The sequence below is a fragment of the Phalacrocorax carbo genome, chromosome 3 (assembly GCF_963921805.1).
Source record: "Phalacrocorax carbo chromosome 3, bPhaCar2.1, whole genome shotgun sequence".
NCBI lineage: Eukaryota > Metazoa > Chordata > Aves > Suliformes > Phalacrocoracidae > Phalacrocorax > Phalacrocorax carbo.
The window spans coordinates 30836694-30864621 of NC_087515.1; the positions used below are offsets into that span (position 1 = coordinate 30836694).

Sequence of the window (27928 nt, forward strand, 5' to 3'; positions counted from 1 at the left end):
GAGAGCCCTGCATGGGGCAGGGTGCCTGTTGGTAGTCCCCCCAGGGAGATGGTGGGGTAGGAAGCTCCTTTAGTGTTTACACCAGCAGGAAACATGGTTTAGCCTCTCCATGGCCCCAGGTGCTCTTCTGATGGCTGGAGACCCTCTGGCTTTCAGGCAGGGCCTCTCCTCCCAGAAGGGTTCCTACCTGCCCAGTGCCCACACTTTGCTGTGAGCCCACAGCCTGTGGAAAGCAGGCACCAATACCTCTCTGCTCTCCCAGCTCAGGAAATTCTTCTCCAGGGATAATGATAAGGCATAATCCACAGTCCCAGCTAACTTGTGATGGGACAGGATCCCTCCAAACCATCCACATTCATCCAGCTCGGGCATCAATACTGATGACAAACTTTTTTCACCCCATGCTTTGACAACTGTGCACTATAAAAAACTTTGGGCTGCCTGAACAGGAGAAGAGGGCAGAGAATCAGGAGCCTTGGGAGAACCAGCCTCTGCTGTGGGCCAGGAGATTGCTGCCTCAAGCACTTCCTCTGATCTCAGCAGCCTTAATTGGAAGATCAAATGGAACCCATATAATAAGGATGCAAATTTATAACACAAACAACTCACTGTATATTTTACCAAGCCAGATTTCAGCTAGTGTGGTGTATTTTGCAGACGTCCCCTTTGTGCATGTGGAAATACTACCTGGTGCTCGAGCATGGCATGCCTGAGCCAACACGCTCAGCTGAACGCCTGCAAAACTGCACAAGCCCCACTGAGCACGCGTCCTACAGTACCTATAGCCTATAGGAGATGTGTTTAAACTGGCTCTTTGGCACATGGTTAGCAAGAGGAGAGGAAACAAATCAACATAAAATGGATTTGTGGAAGACCCTTCAGTCTAAGTTTAAAGCAATATTTCACAAGTCCTGGCCAAATATTAACATGGCTACCCCTGTTGCACGGCTGAGAAACAGCAGTATGCAGTAAGGTTAAATTACCAGACTCCAAAGAAAACCCATGACAGAACCACAGGAATAACTCAGGCTGCATTTTGCTTGCCTCGCACCTTAAGCAGTGGCTCATACTGCCATGCTGGCCAGCCACAAACAGGCACTTAGCAACTGCCCTGTATCCAAACGAGGATGCTGAACTCAGCTTTTTTTGGGCTGCTCCGCAGAAAGCAAAGATCCATAACACGGTGCAGACAGGAAAGCTTCTTGTTTGTAATTTTAGAGCAAGATTGATGAAAGCTATCAACTTTTAGAGACATGTAAGCCACAGAACGAAGGCAGCAGTGAAGTGGGTTTCTCTGGAAGATAAGCACCAGTCAGTGCTTCTTGTTAAAGCAGCGCCGTTATCCTGCCACAATGCTGCACTGCAGCAAGGTGTGGTTACCTCGCTTTGCCGAGGAGAGGCTTGCAAGACAGCAGCACTTTGAAAAAAAATCAACTCCTAGTAGGTCAGTGGTGGAAAGATGAAACCCAAGAGCCATCTGACATCTGTGTCAAAGCTAAGGCATGAGATCCTCAAGATTACCATTGCCACAGCAATTAGCAAAAGGATTTCTGCTCGTGAAGTTGAAGAAGTCAACTCTCTTTGACCATTTCTACCAAAAGGACTGGTTAAGACAGTGGCTGCTCACTGACCTGTGCTGTAGCATCTGCACCTCTGTGGCTTGCAGGACTGTACAGATGTTACAGAATTGAGCTTCAGCCTTTACTGCCAGAGAAGCTGTGTTCCTCCATTTCCCATCTGGGAAAATATGGGGTAAACAGGATCCTATCCAGGAGCAAATGGAATCAGTAACACAGCTGGAAAACACCTTCACAAGCTGCTGCTGTCATCAGCGGGGGACTCTGTTTTGACATCTGTAAATAATCATTAAGCCACCCAAACAACTTGCCAGCTCAGCTGCAGCGAGCACGACCAAGAGCAGTGGTTACCTCTCACATTTGCCAAAACAGAATGGCTGGTTCACGTGCAAATTCCAAACACTGCCTGAGCATTGAGTTAGTTGTGCCATGGTCTCAGGATGGATGTACAGGAGCCTCTGCAGATGTGGCTAACAGGTTTCATTAGGCCAGCTGGTAGAGGTGTTGGAAAGAAAACAGGCAAAGCCTTTGGGTACAGAAGCTCTGAACAGGAGCAGCCAAGTGTGGCTTAAGAACAACTTGTTCTGGTGCCTGTGAAGATGCATTCACTTTTACAAGACAGATTTAAGCATCTAGTGGACAGGCAGTGCAGGAACTCTCAGTCTGGGGAAGGTTAAACAAGCAGATGTTTTTAATGGGTATTAAACTGCTGAAAGTCGTATGTCCTGTGGCCCCAGATGTCAGGCTAGCAGGAGATGCCCCATCCCAGCACCTATACAAGAAGTCCCCTGGGAACAAAAAGTGGTAGGAATAGCTCCTTGTCAGCACGGCCAGGGTTTTGCTGGCTTTTCTGGCCATGTTTGGTGCTGCCTGTCCCTGTGCTCTAGTGAGGATGGGAGAATTGAATTAGTCAGGGAAGAGCTTGCATGGAAACGCTGCCCTCCCCAGGGCTGCCACGGGGCAGCAGGAAGCATTGCTTTAGTTACCCCTGCGCGCTGGCTACCTTTATTGCATGAGGGAGTTTGGCACCAGGTGAGGTATGGGATTTATAATTTACTTTCAGGTTTTGCTTTATAAAACTTTTTCTTATTTTTGACCTTTCTCTTAAATTGGTGAAGCCAAGAAAATGGGGAACACACCACTCTGGAGGCTCTGAAATCTGTCCAGTGGAAACCCAGGACAAAAGGCCTTATTTCTGCTTGTGGGGATTTGCTTAATTGATTTTAATTAGCACCGGGTGGATTCCCACACTCTGCTTTAGGACAGAAGCAACTTTACAGATTGGCCTTGCTACCAGGGAGCAAGAACCAAGTTTCATTTTCCCCAAAGCTGCCCTGCTGCAGTAATAATAATGATAAAAACATCTGCTTTTTCCAATAGTCCTGATTAAAAGTAGCACTCCCAAGCTCCCCCAGCCCAGGCGTCAGCAGCAGCATACTCTCAGGCAAAGGCAAGACCCTGAGCCTGGTTTCAGGTCTCCTTGTGGCAGGTAGTGGGGAGACATGGGCTGCAGTGATCTCTGAGACTGAGATGGAGGGCTGGGGAAGCTGGAGGGGACAGATGGGACTTCAAGCCTTAATGCACACAAGGTGAGGTCTGCTAAGTCCCATCTTTAATATCACATGCACACACCCCCCGTGACTTGGTTTTCCTCCTCTCAAGAGACCAGAGCTTTGTGCCAGGGACAGACCAGGCAGAGTCCGTCCCCTCAACAGGGTCCCAGAGAGCCCACAGTGGGAAAGCTGGCAGCAAGCTGGAGGTACGGTGCCCACAATATATGCACTGGTAAGAAGAGCCATGCAGTGAAGACACAGGTACAAGTGCTAATTTGGAGCTTTCTGCCATCAGCAACGCTTGTCTCTCTCTTTAGGGCCAAATTAATCATCCAGCGCTTTCATACCTCTTTCTGGAGCACCGCAGAGGGAGGCCACCCACTCCAGGATGCCCACCAACACCGGGGCTGGATAACTTGCCTCCCACTTGTGGGAACCATGCTGCGCCATCCCGCTGGTGCCTGCCGTACCGTACTGCTGCTGCAAACCGACCCCTGCCTCCTCGCCAGTGCAGCTAGAGGTGACAGCCAGCGAACACTTGATCTGGTCAAAGGTGCATGGCACCAGGCTGTCCTGATATCATCTGCTTTTTAAATATAGATGTTTTAGATGCAAGTTTTACAGCTAAAGAGCGATAGTAGGTTACAGAGAATAAATGCAATTGCTTCACCCCCATCCGCCAGTGACACAGTATTTTCTGCTGCTGTTTCCTGATTGTGAAAACCAGGTTTCTCAAAAAGAAAAAAAAAAAAAAGGGCTTTAATGAAATAGTTCCTTGGTACTTGAACCCAGCCAGGCTGAAGAGCTGATTTATTACTCGATAGAAAGCAATTCCAGGTAGGAACCAAACCAAATGTCTTTTTGAAATTTGCGGCCAGTCTTAAACCAGTTTAATTGTGGATCAGCCCAACCATTACAATGCAGAGCACATTAGCATTTTTTCTAAGTTTGTTGGTGTTGCCAAATCCTTACTTACCATGGAAAAGGTGCTATGGCAGCCAGCCCCCACCCTCCCAGCCCTTTGCCCACCTGGCCACAGGGGCTCGGCATCGCTCTCAGCTGCGGCACATGTGCTCAGCAGTTGCAGCTGGAAAGGTCAGAGAAGCTGTGTGCTGGGAGCAGCTCCGGCATGCAGCCATGCAGTAAGAAGTGTTAGACATGCGACGTGCCTCCATCTGTGCTGCATCCTGTGCTTCCCGAGACAAAGCCGCATGTTCTTCCCTACGTGCATCGACTGTCACACATTTTATTAAAGATCTTTCAGTTCAGCTGGAAATTGCCCCTTGTCGTAGTCTCGCTGTGATGCAGGGGGTATTGTGCTGAGCTCTGTGGACAGGAAGCAGTCACACCTCATTATTCTTCGGGGGCTGTTTTATTCCTCCCTTGCATTACCTCCTACTTGTGTTGGGATGACTCTGCAGTTCACATACAAGCATACACTCCAGCCAGAGTGTATTTTATTACTATTCAACCCAAACTGCATCCTCTACAAGACACCACCAAGAGTTCCTTGACATTTAAAGCCCGGACACAAGAAGAGCTATAAGCTTGGCTAGATCAGATATGCCTCCTAGTCAAAAGCAATGGCTTCTCCCACACAGTTGCTAACCTTGGCATGATAACACACCCCTGTATTTTCTAGGTGACTTCTCTTCATGCTCACACACAACGCACTTTCAGGCAGCGCTGCGATTTATTTTCCAAACTGGCACTCAGCATTTCCATCCCCATGGATGCCAGCGTGCTGTAAAACCCCAGGTGACAGCGGCACCAGCTGAACCAGGGTTAGTTACAGTGAATCCCACAGGAGCCCATACCACCCACCAGCCATCCTTCCTCCTCTTGTCATCCATATGCATAACTAGACCCAGGCTAATATTCAGTCCTGCTTCTTTTGTACCCACCCACCAGCAGGAGGGAAGCAACACCACCCTCCCTTCCCATCCCCACCCCCCGCCTTCCCCTCCACCAAAATGGTGCAGTGAGATGTGAAGGCTTCACAAAGACTCTAGGACTGACAAGGTGAGAGTAGCTCAATCCATCTTCCAGCTCTAAGGATGCTTCCAGCAGGCAGATCAAGCAAATAGAACATCAGGGCTTGGGACCAAAACAGGCTTGCCTCCACCAGCACTGCCTGGAGGCAATGGCAGCACTCCCCCATATACCCAGCGAGTGATTCCACCCTGACCCACACACCCCCTTTCCACCCACCACACACACACAGACACAGGCGCTGCTCCACAAGCTGGGCAGGGGATAAATTTTCTGTTGCTGGCTCGAGTCCATGTTTTCCTTGGTTTTGGCCCTGCTTGGGTGTATTGTGTTGTTCCACCCTAGGAAGGAAGGAACGGGTGCATGCCCACCTCCGCTGTTTGCACCCCAGTGGTCAGCATACCTTTCATTTTTGTGCCAGAGCCCAAACTAAGGGGTTGCAGAGGACTATTTGTATGCCTATTTATATCGCCAAGTTTTGGATTGTGACTTGCTGTGTTTTGATACTGTGGATTTTTTTAAAAAGTTAAATATATTCTCTTGCTGGACAGCTGGAACAAAATGCAGTCTCTTTACATAGGCTGGAGAAACCCCATCAGCCCTGGATCAAAATGGGGTCTTCCTCCTCCCACCAGCTGGCTGGTGGAGAGCATCCAGTAGACACCAGCCTACACCTGCATCACCTGAGGAGAGGAGGCAGGGGTCAGGACACAGCTCTCAAGGAATTAACAACCCAGAGTCTTACAGGCAAGCAGAGGGCTGGTGAGGAACCTTACCTGCAGCTCTGAAATGGAGATAAGGGCAGGGGAAAAGTCACCCTGCTGTTCCTCTGTGCACATACCTACCAGCAATCTTTCTTGCCTGGGTTTTCTTTGCAGTTTTAACACTTGAAAATGACATATTATCCCTGTACAAGAGCAGCCCCCATGCTGCCGTGGGCTCAGCCACGCACGCCCAAGCAGAGCAGTCCTCAGCAGGCGGCAGGGCCATTGCAGGGGATCTTTCCCATGAAAGGCAGCTCTGCTACAAGGGCTGACAGCCCATCAAAACATATCTGCACATTTTGACCATCCATACTTCATGATCCCTGCTCCTCCTGTGACATGCAATGCTCCAAAGTGCCACTGCCCTGCTCCCTCCCCAAAGCCCCACAGGTGGGGAAGCACATGGGAGATCCCAGCTGGACTTGTCAGGACTTCCCTCAGTCATTATTGAGACAAGCAGGTGTCTAAAGTTTCTAAGCAATTGCTCATTCATATGAATGTTCACAACCTGGTAGTTTTGATCCCAAACATGGGCACACAGGTAGTTTCTAGACTGTCAAGCTTCACCTGGCCTGGCTTGGATGCCTTACCTCTGTAGAGAGTTCCTTGCAAACACAGGTTTACAGAATAAACTTGTCGAATGCCAACTGTCCTTTGTGCAAAGGACCTCATGCATCCTGTCCTGGCCCCTCAGGAAAGCAAGGGCTGCAGCCGTCACCCCATTCTAGCCCAGGCAGCATTCACAGAGGACAGGTTTCACCCACCCTCAGGGTTCCTGCTGGGAAAGGGCCAGCCTCTTGGTCCATCAAAACCCCAAATACTTGGAGGGCTGCAACACCATCACAAGTGACAACGGGCTGCAGGGAGTAAACCTGTGCCATAGTGGGACTGCGTAACCCCTCGCACATCCTACTTACAGCTGCCACTACTTGGGGTGGTTTCCTACCTGCTGCAGCATTTTGACTCTCATCCCTCCCTGCTGATAAGGTTGCACCATGGCACAGGGCTCGGTGGCATCTGCTGCCTACCCAGAGCAGGGCTCATCTCCCTTTCTGGGCTCCCAGCCTTTCTGACAGGCAGGGCACAGACAGAGACGGAGCCCAGCAGGACAGAGGACGTGAAAGGCACCTGCGAGGAAATGCAACTGTGCCAGTGATATTCACCCTCCACAACCTCAAATGCAAGGGCAGATGTTTGGAGATGAAGCCTGAGAGATTAAAGTGCACTTACCCTTGTCTCCAAATTGCCAGCATAATGCTGTGCTCCTCCTGTTTGCACAGGCTCATGCAGGAGGAGCAGCAAGAGACTGAAGCCAAGTGCAGCCCTGGAGAAGCAGAAGAGGTCGCCCACCCGCTAAGGCTGGGGGATGTAGCCATCAGGAAGGTGACAGCATGGGTCCCACTTCATCCACCCTTGCAAGCAGTGCCCAGCACAGACCATTAGTAACCACCCAACATGGCCTCAGCAAGGGACACCCTACAGCTGACACACCACTGCCGGACTATGGGGAGATCCAGCCCCATGCAACTTGTCTTTAACAAGAATGGGAAAGAGGGAAGGGTGCAGACTGCTACTTGCAGCTCAGCAAGAGCATCAGAGGCGGGGGACCACTGAGGGCCAGCCTTGGTAACAGAGCAGCACAGAACAGCTCTGCCCAGCTGCAAGGCAGAACGACCTGGGTGGCAGATCCAGCCTGGGGGTTTCAATGGGAGTCAGGGGCCACACTCAGATTTGGTACAAGACGAGTGAGAAGGCTCTTCTCACACCCCATGGCTTTAAGGGATCCAGTAGGCGAGGCAGAAAGCTCCGTTTCACTTGCCACATCTTTCTATTTAGGCTTTGTCCCATAGCGTGTGAAACACTTTGGAATGAAAACTGATATATATTATGATACTATTAATACACCCATGCAGACACACCATTGCATGGCAAATCCACTAGAGAGATCTGGAATAATTATCTGGAAGAGAGTTCTTTAAAGCTCTGCTAATACAATCATTCCAGAAGGGGGTGGGGGGTGTGTACCCACACAAACGGAAAGTCAAAACCCAGAGCTTAGTGAAGACAGACACACCATGGGGAAAACCTCCATGCCTTATCCTCATCCAAGCACCATCATGAAAACAGGTCTTTCCCTCACCTGGAGGAACAAGCACCTCCAGAAGTTTTTCAGCCCTGCAGGCTGTTGACACCCATGTCCCAGGCAGTGCTCTGTCATCAGCAGGCAGAGAACCAGGAGGTTTTCACGGGGTTAAGAGACAGAGAGGCAAGAAGCGATAGGCACAGCCTGCAGTTTCTACTGGCTCCTCAAACGGGCAGCAGCACCAGCTCTGCAGGAGCAGACACCAAAATCCTAGTTCTCAGAGCAGCTTTGAATCCAGACAGCACCATCACCGAGAAACCCAGGGAATGGGGTGACTAGTTTGTTCCTGGGGTGCTTACCCCACAATATGCTGGCCTTAGGAAACAGCAGCTGGCAAACCTCAGGCCCCTGAAGAGGTGAAAAGCCCAACACAGCCCTGCTCCACCCTTCTCCAGCATTCCATGGGTGGGCAGAAGCCAGGCCAGAGCCACTCCTACCCCCCAGTCCTGGCACACAGCCAAAGCCCACGGCCACCCTGCCTCAAGCCCCACACCACATCCCTGGCTGGACCCCCAGCCCAGCCACCCACCTCCTCCACACCATGCAGCCCCAGGGGAGGCACACAGCCACCACTCACCCCTCACCCTGATTTCAAGTGCAAACTGGCTCACCCCCACCAACCTAAGAGCAGAACCTGCCCAGATACCCTCACAATACAATTACAGCCCCTGCTGTAGCTTCTCTGTGCACCCAACCAGTGCAGCACATCAACGGGGTACCAAGAAAACTCCCTCTGCACTAACCACCACGCAACAGGAAAAAATTACCCTCCCTTTGTACTTGCATCACCCCAAGCTAGGCTTTTTCCACTTCCAGCCCCCCAGAAACACAGGCCTCCTCCCCAAACCAAGCTCACCTCTTCAGATCTGCCACACACCACCAGGACACATCCACCCCTGCGGCAGCACTTGCTGGGAGCCACACAGGGCTACAGCCCATCACACTAATGACACACTTACACTGATGGGGAGTGGCTGAGACTTTATGCATGATCCAGAGCAATCAGTGTAACCAGGTGTGCTTTGCATGAGGCCATCCGGGAGATTTCAGGCTGAGCAACCATTAAAATAAATAATATCCATGCAAAGGAGAGTTATTGCAAGGTATACATGTGCTATCTCAAAATCAAGTCATGCACTCCAAATTTACATTCAGATCTGAATGCAGCTATGAGCAGGTAGCAACTGATCCCAGAAGCTAATATTACAATTTCAGGCTACTTCAGAGTTCATTTGCAAAGTAAAATCACAGCCCTGTGGAAGAGGATGTGAACTGCAAGCCTAGCAGGAGGGCATGTTTTTGTCTAGGGTGCATTAATTGGGTCCCCAGAGGAAGTGAAGATGTGGCAGCCAGAGCATCCATGCCCTAAAAAATGGCAGCACATACCACATCCCTAAGTAACTTTGGACTGACACTTGGATTGACACACTTGTTCAGACCGCTCCCATTTCCCACTCAGTCCTGTCTGCCGAGGTGAGCAAAGCAGGGGGACAAAACTAACCCAGGCTGAGCCCTCTGGGGAAAGAAAATGCTACACCCCGCTGCAGGAGCCCACAGGCAGTGCTGACACCCGCAGAGATTTCTTGACCAGCCCTCCGCACATGGAGCTCTGGCTCCCACCCGTAGCCAGGCAGTGGCAATTGCTGGCTGACACGGAGCAGCTGCCATTGTAGGGAGGTTTGCTGCCTGCTGCCTGCCTGCAGTAGCTTCTGAGTGCCCCTTCGTTGCATGCAAACACACATAAAACCCAACATGGTCTGGCTCTCTTTCACTACCAGACATTATTCCAAATATTAATATTTTAAACTACTGGGTGTTTATGTCGCAGGAGGGTTGCCGCCAGCCTGGCTCTGAGTGCCCTAGAAGGTATTTAATGTCAAAGGTGCCCTTCCACTAGGACCTGAGCAGCCCAAAATTTGGGCTGAGTGGGGCTCAGCATGGCAGTGCCTCGCTCACAGTTGTGCCAGGTATGATGCTGCTCCTGCCCACACCTGGGGAGTTGTGCAGAGCTGTGCTGCCCACCTGGAGCCATCCTAGGGTGCAGGCATGAAGCTGCTGGGTGCTGATGCACCTTTAGTTGCCTCCAACCCCACTGAGCCACTCCAGCTCAGGAGAAAGTGGAATTAAAGGCTAAGGCTGGCTCCAAGGCCTCTTCAATTTCTTCCCCAAATGGAAAAGGTCTGTTCTAGGGAAACAAATTTCCTGGAGGTCTAATTTTAGAACAAGGCTGTTTCTAATGACCGAAAAGATGCTTTTTAAGGGGAAGGTGACCATTCCTTTGTGTTTGATTACAGTAGGGCTGCTCCAGAACTGGGGAAACCCTGCTGCTGAGAGGGCGGGGGGGTAAGCACAGCTGAACTGTGAGCACGGGATCGTGGCCAAGAGCATGAGTCTCCTGCGGAGGGGCAGGCACTGGTGGTGATTTTGGGGTGCACAAGACCCACGTCTAGCTGTGATGGAGGACACAAGGAAAGACCAAACGTGTAACTTGTGCATGCAAGATCACCTTTTCCCCATGATGCTCATTCAGCCAAAGCAAGATGAGGATATTTGCTCAGCAGCAAAAACCACTTTATTTTTAAGAACTGCCACTGTTTGCTGATATTAAATTCAGACAGGAATAAGAAGAGCTAGAGAGGTGTGGTTTACTAAAACCTCCCACTGCAGTGAATAGCCCCCACAGAACTCCTCGTGCTTTGCTACTTCAGCTCTTTGCCCCATTTACACCATGCCAAGCATGTCATGTAGGCGAACGTCATGACAGTCACCAACAGCTCTGCAGGGGCACGTGCCACCAAGGCTGGGGAGGTGGAATGTGAGATGAGGAGCACTCCTGGGCTTCCCCACCTTCATGCAGCCCCAGCTTGGCTCTCCCCACTGGGACACAGCTTGTATCTTCCAGGTGTTTCCTTCCAGCTCCTTGCAAACCCCATACCCACCAGACCCACCACTGCCACCAAAATGTTGTCCCCCTATGCTGGCATCCCAGTCCAGCTGTGGGGAGTGCTGGTGGGAGCCGAGCCAAGCCTTGGCCACAGCACGAGGGCAGAAGAGTGCCCCTCTCCAACCACACTGCTTTAATCCTTACGGATGTCACCAAGAAAGAGTAGGCGTCCCTGCATCCCGCTGCTCCTCTGGGCAGCCAAGGGCAGGTGCAGGAGGGATTTTTCTGGTGTGTGTTTCCAGCAGAGCACACAGGCAGGCGCTGTACCTGAAGCTATGGCAAACCATCGTGAGGGGCTGCCTGCTTTTGCATGATGTTAGCACCCTGCAGAGCCCTTCCCACAGGTACTACCTTCTCCCCTCATTTTGTGGGGGACTAAAAAGAAATAAAGTGTGAATTTAGCACTTACAAATGATACTGCACTGACACTGCTGCAGTGTTTTTTAGCTACAAACCCTTTACAAAAGGGAACCACATCTGTAGCATCTTCCTGCCTTGCTGCTACAGGCTTGTGTTGCTTTTACTTCTCATGTTCCCTTATCCACCCCAAACCCCACTTTTGCCAGAGAAGTAGCTGTTTGTGTGTGTCCCTGCAGGAGAAGCCCCTGGATTCTTGTTAGGGAAAAGAGCATATAAAACATCTCGGAGCAAAAGCACCTCCTGACAGGGAGGACAGTCATTAGAAATTAAAGTATTTGCTTTTTGTTTTCTGGCTGCGGACAGCTATTTGAGCAAATCCTTTTGTGTCTCCATTTCCCTCTGTGCTCCTTTGTCCAGGTGGTTTCAAGTGTAAGATTTTTACATTAGGGAAAGAGTGTTTGAACACCCTGGCAATAGGGAGGGGAGGGAGCTGACCTCGCATCCTGCAGGACTGACATTAATGCACACTGAACAGATGGCAGGAGACACAAAGTCCCAGCAAACAGAAATCATCAGCCCCGAGCAGACAGCGTATCGGTGCTGGCAGTGGGATGAGCTGGTGGAGCCCAAAATGTGCATCTCCAACAGAGTTTCCTCCAGTGCTGTCAGGGTGGGATTTACTCGGGAGCCTCCTCCACAGGCTTTCTGTTCAAAGCGGCACCAGCAGCAGCTCTCCTGTGCTCTCTGGCTGCTCCGGGGTGGAAACACAGTGTTTTCCTGGAGAGAAGCAGAGCCAAAACAAGTAGAGGAGGACAGGAGAAGCAACAGGTCCCCTAAGGGTGGGGAGAGAGGTGGAAAAGAAAACCTGACAGTAAAAAAGCAACACCAGCCCCTGGGGCATCTCTGAGGGCAGTAAATCCCCATGTAAAGCCGTCTTTGCTGTGCTCCCGTGCCTCGCTGGAGAGCATCACTTGTGGTGGGGTGGGTCAGGGGCCTGATGTGCAGGAGACGGCAGCCTTGTATCCCCTGTCCCAGCGTGTGGGTGTGTGAAGCAGGGTCCTGGGCGTGATGGGCTCATCCCTGGGATCCCACGGTGGGCATCTCGTGCTGCTTGCAGAAGCAAAGCATGACTGCTTCCACGGACTTAAAACCATGCAGGAAAAGTACAAACCAAACCAACAGATACTACAGCGGGGCCCTGCCTGCCTTCCCCATTTGCAGGGTTTTTAATAAATTTTATTTTTTTACACTTCACAGTAACAAAGAACAAATTTGTATTTTTTTAAGGCCAGGGAAGGGAACAAAGTGCAGACCCAAACAAGATGAGGGCCTATAAGCCAGCCAGCAGTCGGGCCCTCAGAGTGGCAGGGGGTGTCCTCGGGAGGACAGGGTGCGGGGGCTGGCAGAGGGCTCCAGCCCTGGACAGGCACAGCGAGGGGATACATGTTTCCCCAGCCTCTCACTCCCAGAAACAGGATGCGGGCAGCATAAAGCTCTTCACCCTGCTCCTCCAGTGGGGATCCGGGATGGAGCTGCTTGGTGGGAAGGTGTTTTATTCAATTTAATGATCCCCCTCAGGTCCCAGTAGGAACATCGACAGAGGACATGTCCCAAAACTGATGGGGGGGGCAAATCCCAAAGCAGCGACGCCCGGGGGGCAGGCAGGGATGGGGCGAGCATCCCAAGGCTTGCTCGCCCCGCCGGCGGAGGCCCCTTCCCGCGGGGGAACGCACCCCTCTCCCGCAGGACCCAGCCGGCTGGGCCGGGCTTCGTCCTGTGCCCCTCCTGCTCCCCCGGTCCCCGGCTGTGGCCGAGGGAGCATTGCCACCTCCCGGCCTCCGGGGGAAGCGCCGGGAAGCCCCGGCCCGGTTCCGCCCCACGCGGGGCCGCGGCAAGGGGAGCGTGTGCGTGGGGAGGGGGGCGTTTTTAAGGTACGGCGGAAAGGAGCAGCCTAAGCACGGCCCCGTTTGGGGGTTAACACCCAACACGAGCCCTCCCCACCGACACCTGGGGGATGCACAGACAGCACCACCCCACCATCCCCCCTCCCCAGCACACACGTTATTTCCAAACCAGGAGGGACCCGGAGCTGTCGGGGCATCCCTGAGCGAAAGTGGCTGGGCTGAAGGGCATCCCCAGGCTGCTCAGCCCCCCGGATGTTATTTGGCCTCCCCCCCTGCAAAGCCACCCCCGGCAAAGCACCGCCCGCAGCACGGAAACCCGTGGGGTGAGACGCAAAGGCTTTCCCACCCCGGCGGCCCCACCTCGCCCCTCTCCCCCCCCGCCCCCCCCCCAGCCCCCACGGCAGGGCTGCGGCGGGCAGGGGGACGGGGCCCAGCGCGACACCCGAAGGGGCTGCTGCCAGCTTCCAAGCTGCCAGACTCACCTTGTCCCCAGGGACAGCAGCGAGGTCTCCCCGGGGGAAAAGCCCGTTGCTGGCAGCACCAACCCCAAAGTTTCATTGTTCCACACCTCAGCATTAAAAAAAAACCCAAACCCAACCCACCTCCCTAACACAACCCAGACTCTCCCCACACCTTCATTTATGGCTAGCAGTATTTAAAAGGCTGCAACCTAAGTAATTTATTTATGCAGTTAATACCCTTCTTTTGAGGTCTCATTGCTCAGGCAGTGCAACTCCCTCCAGCCCCTTCTCAGGGCAGAGGCTCTGGCTGGGGTTGGGGGGAGGCAGGTAGTAGCACAGCCTTGCATCATCCATGTCAGGGGCAAAACTCCTCTTGAGGGGCTTCCCAGAGACCCCCAAAACCACACCATCTGGTGCCATTAACAACTCACACCACATAAGCCTCAGACCCCTATCAACCACCACAGCAAAGTCTTGCATTTTCAGGTGTTGCAACTTCCAGGTGCCCCCCAGCACCCCCTTATTTATAGGAGATTCATTCTTGCAAGTAGTACCTGATCAGATAATTAAGAAGAAAATTAGTTGCTCTGTCCCCAGCTACAGCCGGAGCAGGCTGCCTGTACCCCCGTAGCACTGCTGGAGGCGCTGGGAGACTCTGAGCTGTAACTGTGGAAGCCTCAGCAACTTCTACATTTTTTTTTTTGTTGCATTAACGTGAGTGCTGGCCTCTCCTCTCTATATTGTGTTTATTAGTCCCTGAAGTGGCAGGGAGCCCGGGGCTTTGCTTTGGGGGTGCAGCAAAGCCAGGCTGGGGGGCAACCTCTGGTTGTGGTGTGTGCTGTGCTGCGCCAGCAGCCCCAGCTTGGCACTGGGACCTGCAGCTTTCCAACCCCGTACATAAACCTCAGGGTTAGCAGGTGCCAGTACTCAGTCCTGAAGGGTTTTTTTCCCTGACTTATTCTCTTCCCCTCTTTGCTACAATATCACAGTGTTTCCTTAACTCTCAAGAGAGGTTTTTACAGAACAGAGTTGAGGTTCTTATTCTTTACCTTCTGGTTTTGCATTTTAGGGAACAGCTGGACAAGTTTTGGAAGCTTTTGTTTTCCTCCACAGGTAGGAAGAGGAGTCACGTACTGATGAGATTCTCAGTGGCCCCCAGGAACTGGAGCAATTAGTAAAATATCAGCTGTTGGTAACAATGCTGCAGGAGTGTGCAAGCCAGCCAGATAGGAAACATGTACGCCTTTCTCACAGCCCACGAGAGACTGCTAGGTGCACGTATAGCAGCCTCACATCTATAATAGAGTCATAGAATGGTTTGGGTTGGAAGGGACCTTAAAGGACATCTAGTTCCAACCCCCCTACCACAGGCAGGGACACCTTCCACTAGACCAGGTTGCTCAAAGCCCCATCCAGCCTGGCCTTGAATGTTTCCAGGGATGGGGTATCCACAACTTCTCTGGGCCACCTGTTCCAGGGCCTCATCACCCTCATAGTGAAGAATTTCTTCCTTAAATCTAATCTAAATCTACCCTCTTTAGCTTTAAAGCCATCACTCCTTGTTCTGTCACTACATGCCCTTGTAAAAAGTCCCTCTCTGCCTTTCTTGTAGGCCCCCTTCAGGTACTGGAAGGCTGCTGTAAGGTCTCCCAGGAGCCTTCTCTTCTCCAGGCTGAACAACCCCAACTCTCTCAGTGTGTCTTCACAGGAGAGGTGCTCCAGCCCCCTGATCATCTTTGAGGCCCTCCTCTAGACTCACTCCAACAGGTCCATGTCCTCATGTCCTTTTTATGTTGGGGGCCCCAGAGCTGAAGACAGTACTCCAGGTGGGGTCTCACCAGAGCGAAGTAGAGGGGGAGAATCACCTCCCTCGACCTGCTGGACACACTTCTTTTGATGCAGCCCAGGATATGGGTGGCTTTCTGGACTGCAAGCACATGCTGCCCAGTCATACTGAACTTCTCATCAACCGACAAGTCCTTCTCCTCAGGGCTCTCAATCCATTCTCTGCCCAGCCTGTGTTTGTGCTTGGGATTACCCTGATCCATGTGCAGGACCTTGCACTTGGCCTTGTTGAACTTCATGATGTTTACACGGGCACGCCTCTCAAGGTCCCTCTGGATGGCATCTCTTGCCTCCAGCGTGTTGACCGCACACACAGCTTAGTGTGGTTGGCACACTTACTGAGGGTGCACTCAATTCCACTGTCCATGCCACTAACAAAGATGTTAAACAGTGCCAGTCCCAATACTGACCCCTGAGGAACGCCACTCGTCACTGCTCTCCACTTGGACATTGAGCCATTGACTGCAGCTCTGAGTATGACAATCCAGCCAATTCCTTCTCCACTGAGTGGTCCATCAAATCCATGTCTCTCCAATTTAGAGACAAGGATATCATGTGTCAAATGTTTGCACCAGTCCCGGTAGATGACATCAGTTGCTGTTTCCTTATCCAGCAATGCTCTAATCCCATCGTAGAAGGCCACCAGATTTGTCAGACACAATTTGCCCATGGTTAATCCATCTTGGCTGCCACCAATCACCTCCTAATTTTCCATGTGCTTTCGCATAGTTTCTAGGAGGATCTGCTCCATGATCTTCCTGGGCACAGAGGTGAGACTGATTGGCTTGTAGTTCCCTGGGTCTTCCTTCTTTCTCTTTTTAAAAATGGGAGTTATGTTTCCCCCTTTCCAGTCAGTGGGGACTTCATCAGACCTCCACGACTTCTCAAAGATGATGGATAGTGGCTTAGCAACTTCTTCTGCCAGTTCCCTCAGTACCCATGGATGCCTCTCATCAGGTCCCATGGACTTGTGAACCTTCAGGTTCCGTAGGTGGTCTCGGACCTGATCTTCTACAGTCAGTGGTTCTTCATTCTTCCAGCCCGTCTTTACCCTCTGTGACTTGGGTGGTGTGGCTTGAGCACTTGCTGGTGAAGACAGAGGCAAAAAAGTTGTTGAGTACCTCAGCCTTCTCCATATACTGGGTAACAATGTCTCCCGTTTCCTTCCAGAGAGTGCCCCCATTTTCCCTAGTCTTCCTGTTATCACTGATGTACATATAGAAGCTTTTCTTGTTGCCTTTCACATCCCTGGCCAGATTTAATTCTATCAGAGCGTTAGCCTTTCTAACCTGATTCCTGGCTGCTCGGAAAACTTCTTTTTATTCCTCCCAGCCTCTCTGTACTTGCTTCCACCCTTTGTAGGCTTCTTTTTTGTGTTTGAGTTTGTCCAGGAGCTCCTTGTTCATCCATGCAGGCCTCCTGGAATTTTTGCCTGAATTCCTCTTTGTTGGGATGGATCGCTCCTGAGCCTGGAGGAGGTGATCCTTGAATATTAACCATCCAGGTTAATCCCTCCAGGGCTTCATTTCACGGTGCTCTGCCAAGCAGGTCCTTGAAGAGGCCAAAGTCTGCTTTCCTGAAGCCCAGGGTAGTGAGCTTGCTTTGTGCCCTCCCCACTGCCCTAAGGATCTTGAACTCCACCATTTCACACTCACCGGCAGCCAAGGCTGCCCTTGAGCTTCACATTCCTTACCCACCCCTCCTTGGCGAGAACAAGGTCCAGCATAGCACCTCTCCTCATTGGCTCCTTTATCACTTAGAGAAGGAAGTTATCATCAACGAATTCCAGGAACCTCCCAGATTGCTTATGCCCTGCTGTGTTGTTCCGCCAATAGATATCGAGGTGGCTGAAGTCCCCCCTGAGGGCCAGAGCTTATGAATGTGAGGTGGCTCCTCTCTGTCTATAGAGGGCCTTGTCCGCTCGGTCTTCCTGGTCAGGTGGCCTGTAGCAGACCCCCACTATAATGTCACCTGTCCCTACCCTTCCTTTAATCCTAACTCCTATGCTCTCAATTGCCTCCTCATCTGTCCCCAGGTGGAGCTCCATGCACTTCAGCTGGTCACTGACACAGAGGGTGCCACCCCCTCCTCTTCTCCCTTGCCTGTCCTTCCCAAAGAGCCTGTATCCTTCCATTCCAACACTTGTCATAGGAGTCATCCCACCACGTCTTCTTGATGCCAATAAGATCATAGCCCTGTGGGTATGTGCATGTCTCTAACTCCTCTTGTTTAATTGTAATAAATAATAATAATAAAAATAAATACTATTAATTCTGGTAATATTACCAGTTCTTTCTCATAGCAAGAGCTTTCTAGTCTTTAAGCAAAGTCCACACTGGAATTCTCTTGCAGTTTGTTTTAGAGGTGTCATGGTGAGTAGCAGAGATGGTGCAGGGACTGGTCCCCAGACCAGGCTGCTCTCGGGGGTCTGGGCATGGGGTATTAAATCTGACTTCCTTACAGGGCAGCCCACCTGCCCCCCTTGGCCATGTCTGTCCCGGGACAGGCTCCTGCTGTCCTGTGCTTGCATGGACAACCAGGAGGGACTAGAGCTGCCTTCAGGCTCTACAACCTGATTTCTCCTTCAGTACAAAAACAGTCCAGGTTTGTTTTCGTTGCCTTAGGTCCCAAGCACTCACTCCTGTGCTGCCTGTGGTGTGGCTGAGGGAGAGGAGCAGGGGAAGCATGTGGCTGTGCGAGGCAGCTCTGATGCCCCTGGCTGCTTTGATATCCTCGAGCGCAGAAATCGCAGGGTGGCACTCAGAAACCACTCAGCAGGAGCCACGAAAAACATAAAGACCAAAAAAATTCCTGGTGTGGAGCTGCCTTTGGTGGGCTTCCCTGCAGAAGGGGCATGGAGAAACTCAGGTCTCTCCAGGGGCTGCCTGCCACCCATCCCAGAGCCCGCAACAGCCCCAGCTCAGCTCTCACCCTGCCCTGCAATTTGTAAAGCCAGTTCCCATTCGCCAGGCTCTGTCCCCAGCGCAGGCTCCTTTCTTACTCTTGCTTTAACGCAGCACTGCTCCTGGTGTGCGCTGGGGTAACCAAAGCTGGAGCCTGTGATCCTCCCAAAATCATCACAGACACAGAAGCCAGCTCCTGGGTTGTTCCCAGGCTGCTGCAAGCTGCGCGGGACGGACACGGACTGTACACCAGGCGAATGCTTCCCATATGCCTTTATTTGCAAAGTTACAGGGTTTTTTTTACAGGCACTGTGCGTTGGTGTTTCAGACCAGTTTGGATTTTTCTCTGTATTACCAATGACCAAGAGGGGAGGTGGGAGCTGGGAAAATCCCTCACAGCAACTGTTCCAGCCTCCAGAAAGGCATAAGACATCTGAGAGGAACAATCTGCTTCTTCTGAAGCCACAAAGCAAGGAATCTGGTTTATAAACAGGCTTAAAAAATAATATACATATATAAGAGCAGCTCAAAGCTAAAGTACAGCAATACCTGGTACATACCTATGCATATCTGTTCACACCCTTTCTCCAAAGGTGAAAAAGGGATGGTTTAAAAACTAAAAACACAGTTAAAAAAAAAAAAAGAGGGCATCCATGCATTAAGTTTTAGTGTTTTGTGCAATTAAAATGGGATGAAAATAAATATAACTTAAAAAAACCCAACCTTTTCCATGACACTAATGGAACAGAGGCAAGTCTATAAGGCACTTCCACATGGGCTACTCTAGAAAGCCTGGAAAAGAGCTAAAACAGTGCAACCATTTACAATGGCATCAGATGAGCTAAAGACATCTGTCTGGTGAGATATGAACTGAGAAAAACCTTAGGAGACTTCAATCCTCAGGAAAGAGGCTGGGGCATGGCTGCAGATGGCCCAATGGCCAACTCATCCTCCTTATTGCTGCCAGAAGACCTCCCCCACTGAGGATGCTGGACCCACCTAACAACGGCAGAGGGGCTCTGGAGCGGTGCTCCTGGGGAGCGAGATGAGATGGTGGGTTTGGGGATGGAGCAGGCGAGGGATTTGTGGCTACCAAGCTCCTGCACCACTTCCAGTGCTGCACATTCCTGCTATCCTGAAAACGAGGGACTCCCTGGCTTACCCTGCAGCCTCCCCTCCCCACTGTCCTCTCAATCGCTGACCTTTAGCAAGCCAGCTCTGCTGCAAGCAAGCCGCTTAGTTCAAATGTTCCAGGAAGTTAAAAAATAGCCTCCACCCTAAATAGGGAACTGGGTGTTTTCACAGGAGCAGGAGCACAGAGGCTGTATGCACAGCCCGAGCAGGCTAGGAAGCCAGCGCTGAAGAGCAGCGACAGTCAGCCAGCTCTGCGGGAATAAAAGGGAAGGCATGGGCATGCCTGACCCCAACTCTGCTTTGCCAAAGATGACTAACCTGGCCACCTTGAGAGCAGCTTTGCTGCTGTAACCCTTTACCCACCGCTGATAAAAATTACAGAGATGCTCCAGGCAGGAGGGTTGCCTGGGCCAGGTGTGTGGGCATTGGCAGAACTACCCCTGCACGTGTGCTTGGCTGCTGCCAAAAGAAGACTGATCAACCTGGATAGCTACTTTAGGTCTCATAGTAGTCCCTTATAAGTTATTATTCTCTCCCCCACCCCTGCCCAAAGCCTTTATTCCCCATAGAGGGCTGGAGACCCCAGCTAAAGAGGGCTGGAAGCAGCTCCTAGCAGGGGAGCTGGCTCTCTAGAGAGGAGCTCGAAGTGTTACCCACCATGCCAGCACACCCAACATGAGGCACATGGGTGGGAAGCACCTTGCCATGGTAAATACCTGTGCCCAACTGTGTGGCCCTCCAGCAGGAGGGAAACCCCCGCCCTCCAGTGCCACCTGAAAATAACTGAGCAACCTCTACGGGATGTCTTGAACACAAAGAAATACCCAAATCTGCCCTTCTAGCATCTCTTAAGGACTTGGCACAGCCAGGTCCCTAGGCTGAAAGGTGCTGACAAAGACAACTGAAGTGCTCCCACCCCAGTATCCTTCACCATCTCCAGGCCTTGCTCATGCACCCTGGCTGCCAGAGGGTCCTGGGCACGACCACTGAGTGTTTTCAGGATGAAGCTACCGATCCCAGAGCAGAGAGAGGCTCCTTCCTCTGCCAGCCCTCTTAAAGGCCCTCTTAAAAATCAAGACAAAAGCGCAATAGGCAAAGCACGTGCTTGCCTAAGCAACCCGTCCAGGCTGCTCCCAGCTGGCACAGCCACGTGCTCCCACCGACTCTGCGAAGCCAAGGTTTCAAGTTCAGCTTTTGTTCTGGCAGGTTAGCTCTCTATTTACATGGAGAGGGGAAAAAAAAAAAAAACCCCAGACAACCTAAAAAAAAAAACACAACAAAACCACATTAAATAGGGAGAGTATAGCTTTCAACTGGGAAGGGTGAGGGCTGGAAAGTGTCTTGTAGTGCAGTTCAGAAGAGTCAGTCGGGGACAGGTTGGGGGTAGTGGCAGAGTTGGACGCGGCTTTAATGCAAGTCTTCACTCTGGGACAACTCTGTCAGGATCTGAATGAGGTTGTCCAGCCCCCAGAGGTAGCCGTCCTCTCTGTTCCCTTCCACCCAGGGCACGTTGTGCTGGAGAACTTGTCCCTCTGGCAGCGGGGTGGTTTTCCCAAAGTCAATCATCCAGACTTTGGCCTGTTCCTTCTTGTCATGAATGAAGAGGAGGGAGCTCCCAATTACCTGCGGAGAGGAGGGACCAGTTAGTGGTGCTCCTGTTGCTCATTCTCAGTCAGCTTGGGGGCTTTCAGACACCTTATCTCAGGCTGCATTTGCAAGAGATTATGCTGAGATTTTGCATGAGCAAAAGGAAGCTCTGTGTGTTGCTGGCTGTGTTTGCACATGCAAATCAGGTATTCAGACAAGCTGATTTACTCATACAAATCCCAGCCCTTGGCAGAAGGAGAAGACCAGAAAAACATGGGCATGAAAGATAGAGATGTCATTTTAGAAACTGAGTCAAGGTCTCCAGGGAAGGAATGAGATTAATTGTCTCAGCCTTCAGATGGGGATTTTTTTCCAAGGCTGTTTCTTTGTGACCGGCTCATGCCATTCACACTCACCAGCCCTGCAGAGGTCACCACAGGAATGGGTATGCTCCAAGTACAAGTTAGTTGCAATGTACCATCACCTGCCTGAAACACCATCCAATTGCACCCAAAGTCCTGCTAGAATATCCTCCTGGCTTTCACAGTGCTCTGGGGATGCAAGTTACAGAGGTGCATGTACGTGAAGTTCCTTTTCCATGACTTCACTTGGCCGCATCTGCTTTGAAGGGCTCTTCCAAATCTTAATCAGCCTTTGGGAAAATGCTGCAGCAAGTATTGGCCTGGGCAAAGTCAGGAAAGCCCACGGGTGCATTTGGGAAGGTGAAGCACATCACCTCTGACAGCAGAAGTCTCAAGTTCTGTCGCAGCGGGACAAGACACCACAAGCCCAATGCTCACCACCCATGGAGCAGAGAGATGCTCAGCAGGTAGGTACCTCCAGCTCAGCCCCCTGGCCCATCCCAGCTCAGCCTCAGCCAGGCTGCTGCCCAGCAGCAGCTCTGCTGTGGCTTCCCAATACTCGGGGAACATGTACTGGCGTCAGGCCATTCACCATCATGCTCTTCTGCTGAATTTGCTCCTCTAATCAGAAGATTTTAACATGTGGTACTACAGAAAAGCATTGACGGCATGCTTCAGAGCTGTCCCAAATGAAGATTGCGTTCCTATTTACGTCCGAAGTGCATGAATTGGTGGATTACAAACATGCTTGCCCTTCTGTCACAAACAGGGTGGTGACCAGAGTGCAATGGCTGTTAGCAGGCAGGACACAGTGTGCTGAGAGCCAGGACTCCCCCATAGGCAGATACGTGGAGGAGTGCAGCTCTAGGGGCATCCAGCTGGTGTCAGCCCTCCAAAACAACAGCACTAACTGCTACTGGGGACTCCCACATCTGTGCTATCAGCAAGGTTTAGTTTGAGGTCTGCTTTTAGACATGGGTTTTGAATGGGAAGCATGTACTGTTTGCAAAAGCTATTACGAATTTACATTTTTGAGGAGACTTCCTCCTCCAGCACACTAGGAAAACGTCCAAGGTCCAGAGATATGTATTATTTCCCAGAAATGCTTATCTTTAGCTCTTCTCCTTCTAAGCTCTTATAGCCCTCTTGGCCAGGACAGAGCATTTTAACTTTAAGGAAAAGCCTTTTGCTGACATTCTTCACTCGCCTGTCCTGGGTCGCCAAATTCTCCTGCAGCTCCTTGGAGGAGCTCTGCCCAGCAAGGGCCCCGTGGAGGGACACGCAGAGCTTGGCTGAGCTTCTGCTGTGCTTTGTCTCAAAGTGGGACAGAAAGTCAAAGCTGCTGCTTTTTAATTTTGAAGGAGTGGAAACTCCTTTCAAAATCTCCTTTAAAGGCTGTTTTGTTTCTGTGTTTTCAAATGAAACTCTGGCACTTGGTTTCAAGGAGCATTTTGTTTCTCGTGTTGAACTCACCTGAAAAACCCCTGGTTTTGACATTTCCCTTCCAATTGCCTTACAGGCTCTGCTGTCAGGAGGCATGGCCCCATCTGCCTCCGGCTCCCGGCAGGACCCTCCGTGTGCAGCCAGGGCTGAGGTGGCTCACACAGGCCCGGCTGAGGGACAGTGGGCTCTGGGAGCTGTGGCTCCTGCTCCCTGTGAGTTGAGGGTTCCTATGAGGCTTTTTTGCCCATAGATGACATGTGCCAAGCCATGCGCTCTCATGTTTTGTTAAGTAGATGCAGTAGCAAATACTCTTTGCCAATGCTAAATCAATAAGATTATTTTAATTAAATTATGGAACATTCAAATCCCTATTGAAATGGCCAAAAAAAGTGTCGTGCTTCCTCTTTGTTTTCCCACCAGAACTGAATTTTCACTGTAGAAAATGTTGATCTCATGGACGCTCATTTCTGGAGGAAAGTCCTTCCAAGGGAAGCGTCCTTACTGTGGTGCCCCAACCAGCTCAGCAGAGGCAGTTTTGGGATAACTGCAATTTATGGCTATGTTGAAGTCTTGTTTGATCATACGGAGCAACTGGCAGCCAAATGATACCTGACACACATTCAGACAGCCATTTCTCTCCAGAAAACCCCTACACTTTTACACTAAGGATTTCTCCCAATCATATAAACCCATAAGTAGACAAAATTCCTCCTAGATCACTTTTAATCTGTATGAACATTGGTTTTCAGATTTGTGCCCATGTCAGATGCATGAACACTGTATCAGTCATCAGCTGTATTTCCACATTATTAAACAGGGGTATGAAAATTTGGATATAAGAATAAATTCAAAATTGTAGAAATTTACAGCCTCTGACTTTGACTTCTCTTCTCTCCTTGGACAAGCTGAGATTAAACTGCTTACATTTCCAGGCAGACCTATTTAAACATGAGTATTACCTCATGGCACTTGAAGAACGGTGATGTCTCCAGGGTAGCGCGGATACCCTTCAACCGGTTAAGGTAACTGTTCTGTAATTACAAAAAAAAAAAATAAAAAGCCCAAGCCATCAGTGCTGCAGGAAGCCTACATAAAAACTGCTGCAAGGGGCAGACAGGAAAGTCACCCCTCCCAGCATCCTCTCCACGATACCATGTTTGCATGGAGAGATGCTGGGGGTGTCCCTTAGCCACCCTGCGCTCAGCATCCTCCCACAGACCTGTCCCCTGGGAGGGTGTCCCCTCTTTTTTGGGATCCACTTATCCTTTTGGCCTCTGTAGCATCCTGCAAGCTTCCGTGGCTTCCAAAACTTAGTGAGAACATTTGCTTTTGCTGAACCGGTGCTTTCCGCAGACTTTACCCACTGTATCCATGGTGCTCCCAAGGAGGAATTCAGCAGCCACTGGCTGCGTGCACAGCCAGGCTGCTTTTTTGCCCTCACCTGCACTCTTTTTAATAGGTCAACTCTGCAACCCATCTGTCCTTTTATCACTCAGTCAGTCAAGCTCATGAGACGCTTCTGTTAACTCTGCATCAGCACTTCTGCAAAGTTGGTACCAAAGGTGGAAGGGCTTTCATACTAGTCAGCATGCAGGTCAGGACCCATGCACCTGTTTCAGCAGCCCTGCAAATTGCTGGAAGGCACTAAACATTCTCAGGGGCCCCCTTTGATAATTTGATTTTGAGGTTTAGATAGAAGGACTGAGCACAGGAACATGCACAGCAGATATCTGGGCACTATAATACACCTAAATCGTTATACTTTGACTGGGGAGATGTGGGGGTCACTATATTGCAATGGTTTGGCCAAGGAGCCCTGCCCAGAGCCAGGGCATGATGGTGTGAGTGTGCTCCAAGCTCTTTGGGGAAAAAAGGCAGCCATGCAACTTCATTTTCAGATCCAGGAATAATCCCTGGGTACCTCTTGTCAAAGCAAACATGCCAGTTTGAAGGAGGCAGTGCCAAGGGCCACTCCAGCTGGAGCCTTGCATTTGTAGGCTTTATATAGTACAGGTTAAAATGGGAGCGCTTTGTCAAATAGGATATTTGACACAGTCGGTGTAAATTGTTTACAGCTACATCTCTTATTCTCCTGGCAACGTAGAGAAACTTGGGAAGTGCCAACCACAGCTTGCGCATGTGAAGGGCGCCTGGCGCAGGCAGGGGGATGCCTTGGCCACCCTTCTTGTGAGACCGAGCGCAGGGCATCCTGCTCTGCCAGGGTGGGAGCCCCCGCCACCGTGGGCCCAGAGGCTGCTGGCAGCCTCAGAGATGAGGGGGCAGAGCATGGCTGTGCCTCTGCAGCGGGTTTTGAGGCCAACCCTTGAGTATCCTCAGCAGGCTCAGACCTGAGTCAAGCAGTGCTGCTGCAGCAGCAAACGTGTTCCCTCCCAGCCCTCTGCTACTCTCCCCTCACCCCTGCACCAGGATGGCATTTCTCTTTGTCATTTCTCATGGTTTTTTAAGAGAGATTTGCTTGGGCTGCAGTCCCTCAGGGCAGAGAGCTGATGAGCCAAGGTCAGCCTCCACAGGAGGACCCCTCTCCAGGCAGGCCCTGCAGCATCCCCCACTCACCAAAATGTTGCGATTTCCTTTGGTGAACTCCCTGAAGGCCTCTGTGACTTGTTCCTTTGTCCGTGTCTTCTTGAAGTCCCGGTTCACAGTGCCGTCCTCTTTCTTGAAAAAAAGGGAGAGCGGTGAGCAGGATGGGGAGGGAGCTGGGGCAGGACTGGTTTTTCAGCAGCCATGCATGTCCCTGAGTAGGATGCGACCAGCCTTTTTGGCAGCTGAAGGACCTGTCTATGGAGGAGAGGTGAGCAGAGGCAGCAGCTCTCTGCTTTGCACACCCCAAATCGTCCCACAGCTCTCTTGCATTGCCCCCTAATGCAAATGGCAAGTCTCCATCACCACACGCTCGCTGAGGTCAGCGGCAGTGTGGACAAGCTACCTTTCATGGACCTAGTACTCGCTGCCAACAGAGGCTGGAGACCACCTATTTCTGGCCACACTGTGCCAAAATGGCTTCCCATCACTGCTGTGGCTGAGCACGGGTGCTGACACCAGCCTTAGGCTGCACCCCTGCTTGGGGAGGAAAGCAGAGCAGAGTACGACCATGGCAGGACAAAACTGAGTGTGGACAGAGACAACATCTCAGGAGCAGGCACAAACACCTGAAGTCCCCCGTGAACCACTGCAGCAAGGAGATGAAGGCAAGAAGCAAGCCCCACAGATCTCTTGCCTCACTAGTCCTTTGATAGTCCACAGATAGCAAACCCTCAAAGGCAGCAGCCTGACACGGAGAGGCAGCGAGCAATTCTCCACCTCTTTGCCTGAGGCACACCTGTGCTTGGCCTGACATGGGAACGGCACATCTTGGTCCGCTGCAGGGACAGCACACAGCCCTGACCCAGAGGCTCCTGGCTGAAGCTCTGGGCAGCTTTGTAGGTCATTCCCCAATTCCCCAGTCCTGCTAGGGCTCTGATTTTTAGATCAGCACATTTCATTGTCCAGAGCGGCCACGGGTCGGGCAGGCAGAGCTTGCTTCCTGGATACAGGGGCTATTTTAAACCACATGTGCTTATGCTCACAGCTCTGCTCGCAGAGCTCGATCCCACTGCTTCAGACAGCTTGTTTGCACACAATAGTGAAGGGACAGAGGCCAAGAAGACATCCTGTGGGCTGGGGAAGGTGAAGTAAGGATGAAGAAGCAGAGCAGAGACTGGGGAAGGAAGGGTACACAATGTATCACTTGCACTGGAGATTTATGTGCCCTGGCAGGACTTTGAGACCCTTCCAGGGAAATACCCTAGGATGGAGCCATGTGTATCCCCCTGGGTAGAGGGCTGACTCTGGGCCTGGTGACCAGTCCAGCTTGGGGGAAGGCTGTGGACAGCTGGGCAAGGTGAGCCTGGCACCAACTGCACACCTGATGTGCAGTTTGGGATGAATCTCACAGCACGCTTCGTACTTCCAGCTTGCCTTTTGTGCAAGTATTAACAAAGGCAATAATGAAAGCAACACGTGAAAGGTCTTAGTCTCCAGGAAGAACTTTGTTTGCATGGGGTGCAACTAATGCACTCAGCTTCAAACCACCCTGGACGCAGCCTGACCACCGTGCTGCCACAGGGTACAGAAGCAAGGCTACTGGCTAGCAAAGCATGCATCTGCAAGAAGGTTGTCCCTAGCCCCTGCTGGAGACCTCCCTGCTGTAGCAGCCATCCTGCTGACAGACAGAGCAGAACATGGCTCTCTGCTTTCGGCTGTGTCTTGCAAGGCAGCAGGCTGCAGCAGTACAGGCAGGAAGCCTCACTGAGGATGCTCTGGTGGCACATGCACGATGTATAGGGAAAGGGCGCTACGCCACTACACGTCCGTCATGTGAGCATGGCAGTTCAGAAATCAACCCACCCTCTCCCTGGGGGATGATAGATATCAATTTGGAGAAGTGCCACAGCACTGATTTCACGTATAAAGAGCACAACTTTCCATAAAGCATCCAAGAAAGGAGATGGACTTCTAAGTGCTCCTAAAAATAAATGAAAACCACAGATGGCCTTTCAGATAAGGCAATCTAGGCTTCAGGAAAGCCAAACAGCCTATCCGTAATGCTGCTCCCATAATTACCCCCCTCCCGTGGTTTCCTTGCCCAGCCAGACATGGCTGCCGTGGGGCTGACAACTGCCATGATATTTACAGGTGTCCGAGCCCCGAGGGGGCTGCCTTCCACATAGCAGAAATGTGAGGGGGGCTGATAAGGGCCATTGCAACCTCCACCCCACCAGTGATTCCAGTTTGAACTGGCGTCACTGGGGCAGGTTTCGGGTCGGCCAGTTCCCCCTCTGGCACTCTGTCCAGCCTTGGATGTGGCTCGCGAGCTGCCTGTCTTGGGGAAGTCAGGTGAGGGTTTTCAGGGCTGGTTCTGGAACCCTGTAAACATCCCAGCACCAGGGACGACCA

The 27928-nt window shown here is 51.5% G+C and overlaps 2 protein-coding genes across 5 annotated transcripts in view; one reads left to right on the forward strand and one right to left on the reverse strand.

Annotated features, from left to right (window-relative positions):
* The window catches only part of STUM (stum, mechanosensory transduction mediator homolog), a 51917-nt gene extending 46233 nt beyond the window's left edge, over positions 1-5684 (forward strand). For 3 of the 4 annotated variants that reach the window (XM_064446386.1, XM_064446389.1, XM_064446388.1), the window contains exon 4: positions 3240-5684. The gene's annotated coding sequence lies outside the window, so the exon portion shown is untranslated. The remainder of the gene's footprint in view (positions 1-3239) is intronic. The other variant, XM_064446387.1, reaches the window with a different exon arrangement.
* Positions 5685-18702: 13018 nt separating this feature from the next.
* The window catches only part of ITPKB (inositol-trisphosphate 3-kinase B), a 70360-nt gene continuing 61134 nt past the window's right edge, over positions 18703-27928 (reverse strand). The window contains exons 6-8 of the mRNA XM_064446390.1: positions 25547-25648; positions 23932-24003; positions 18703-21203 (exon numbers count right to left, since the gene is read on the reverse strand). Of these exons, the coding sequence (XP_064302460.1) occupies positions 20988-21203; positions 23932-24003; positions 25547-25648 (390 nt within the window). The 3' untranslated portion in view covers positions 18703-20987. The remainder of the gene's footprint in view (positions 21204-23931; positions 24004-25546; positions 25649-27928) is intronic.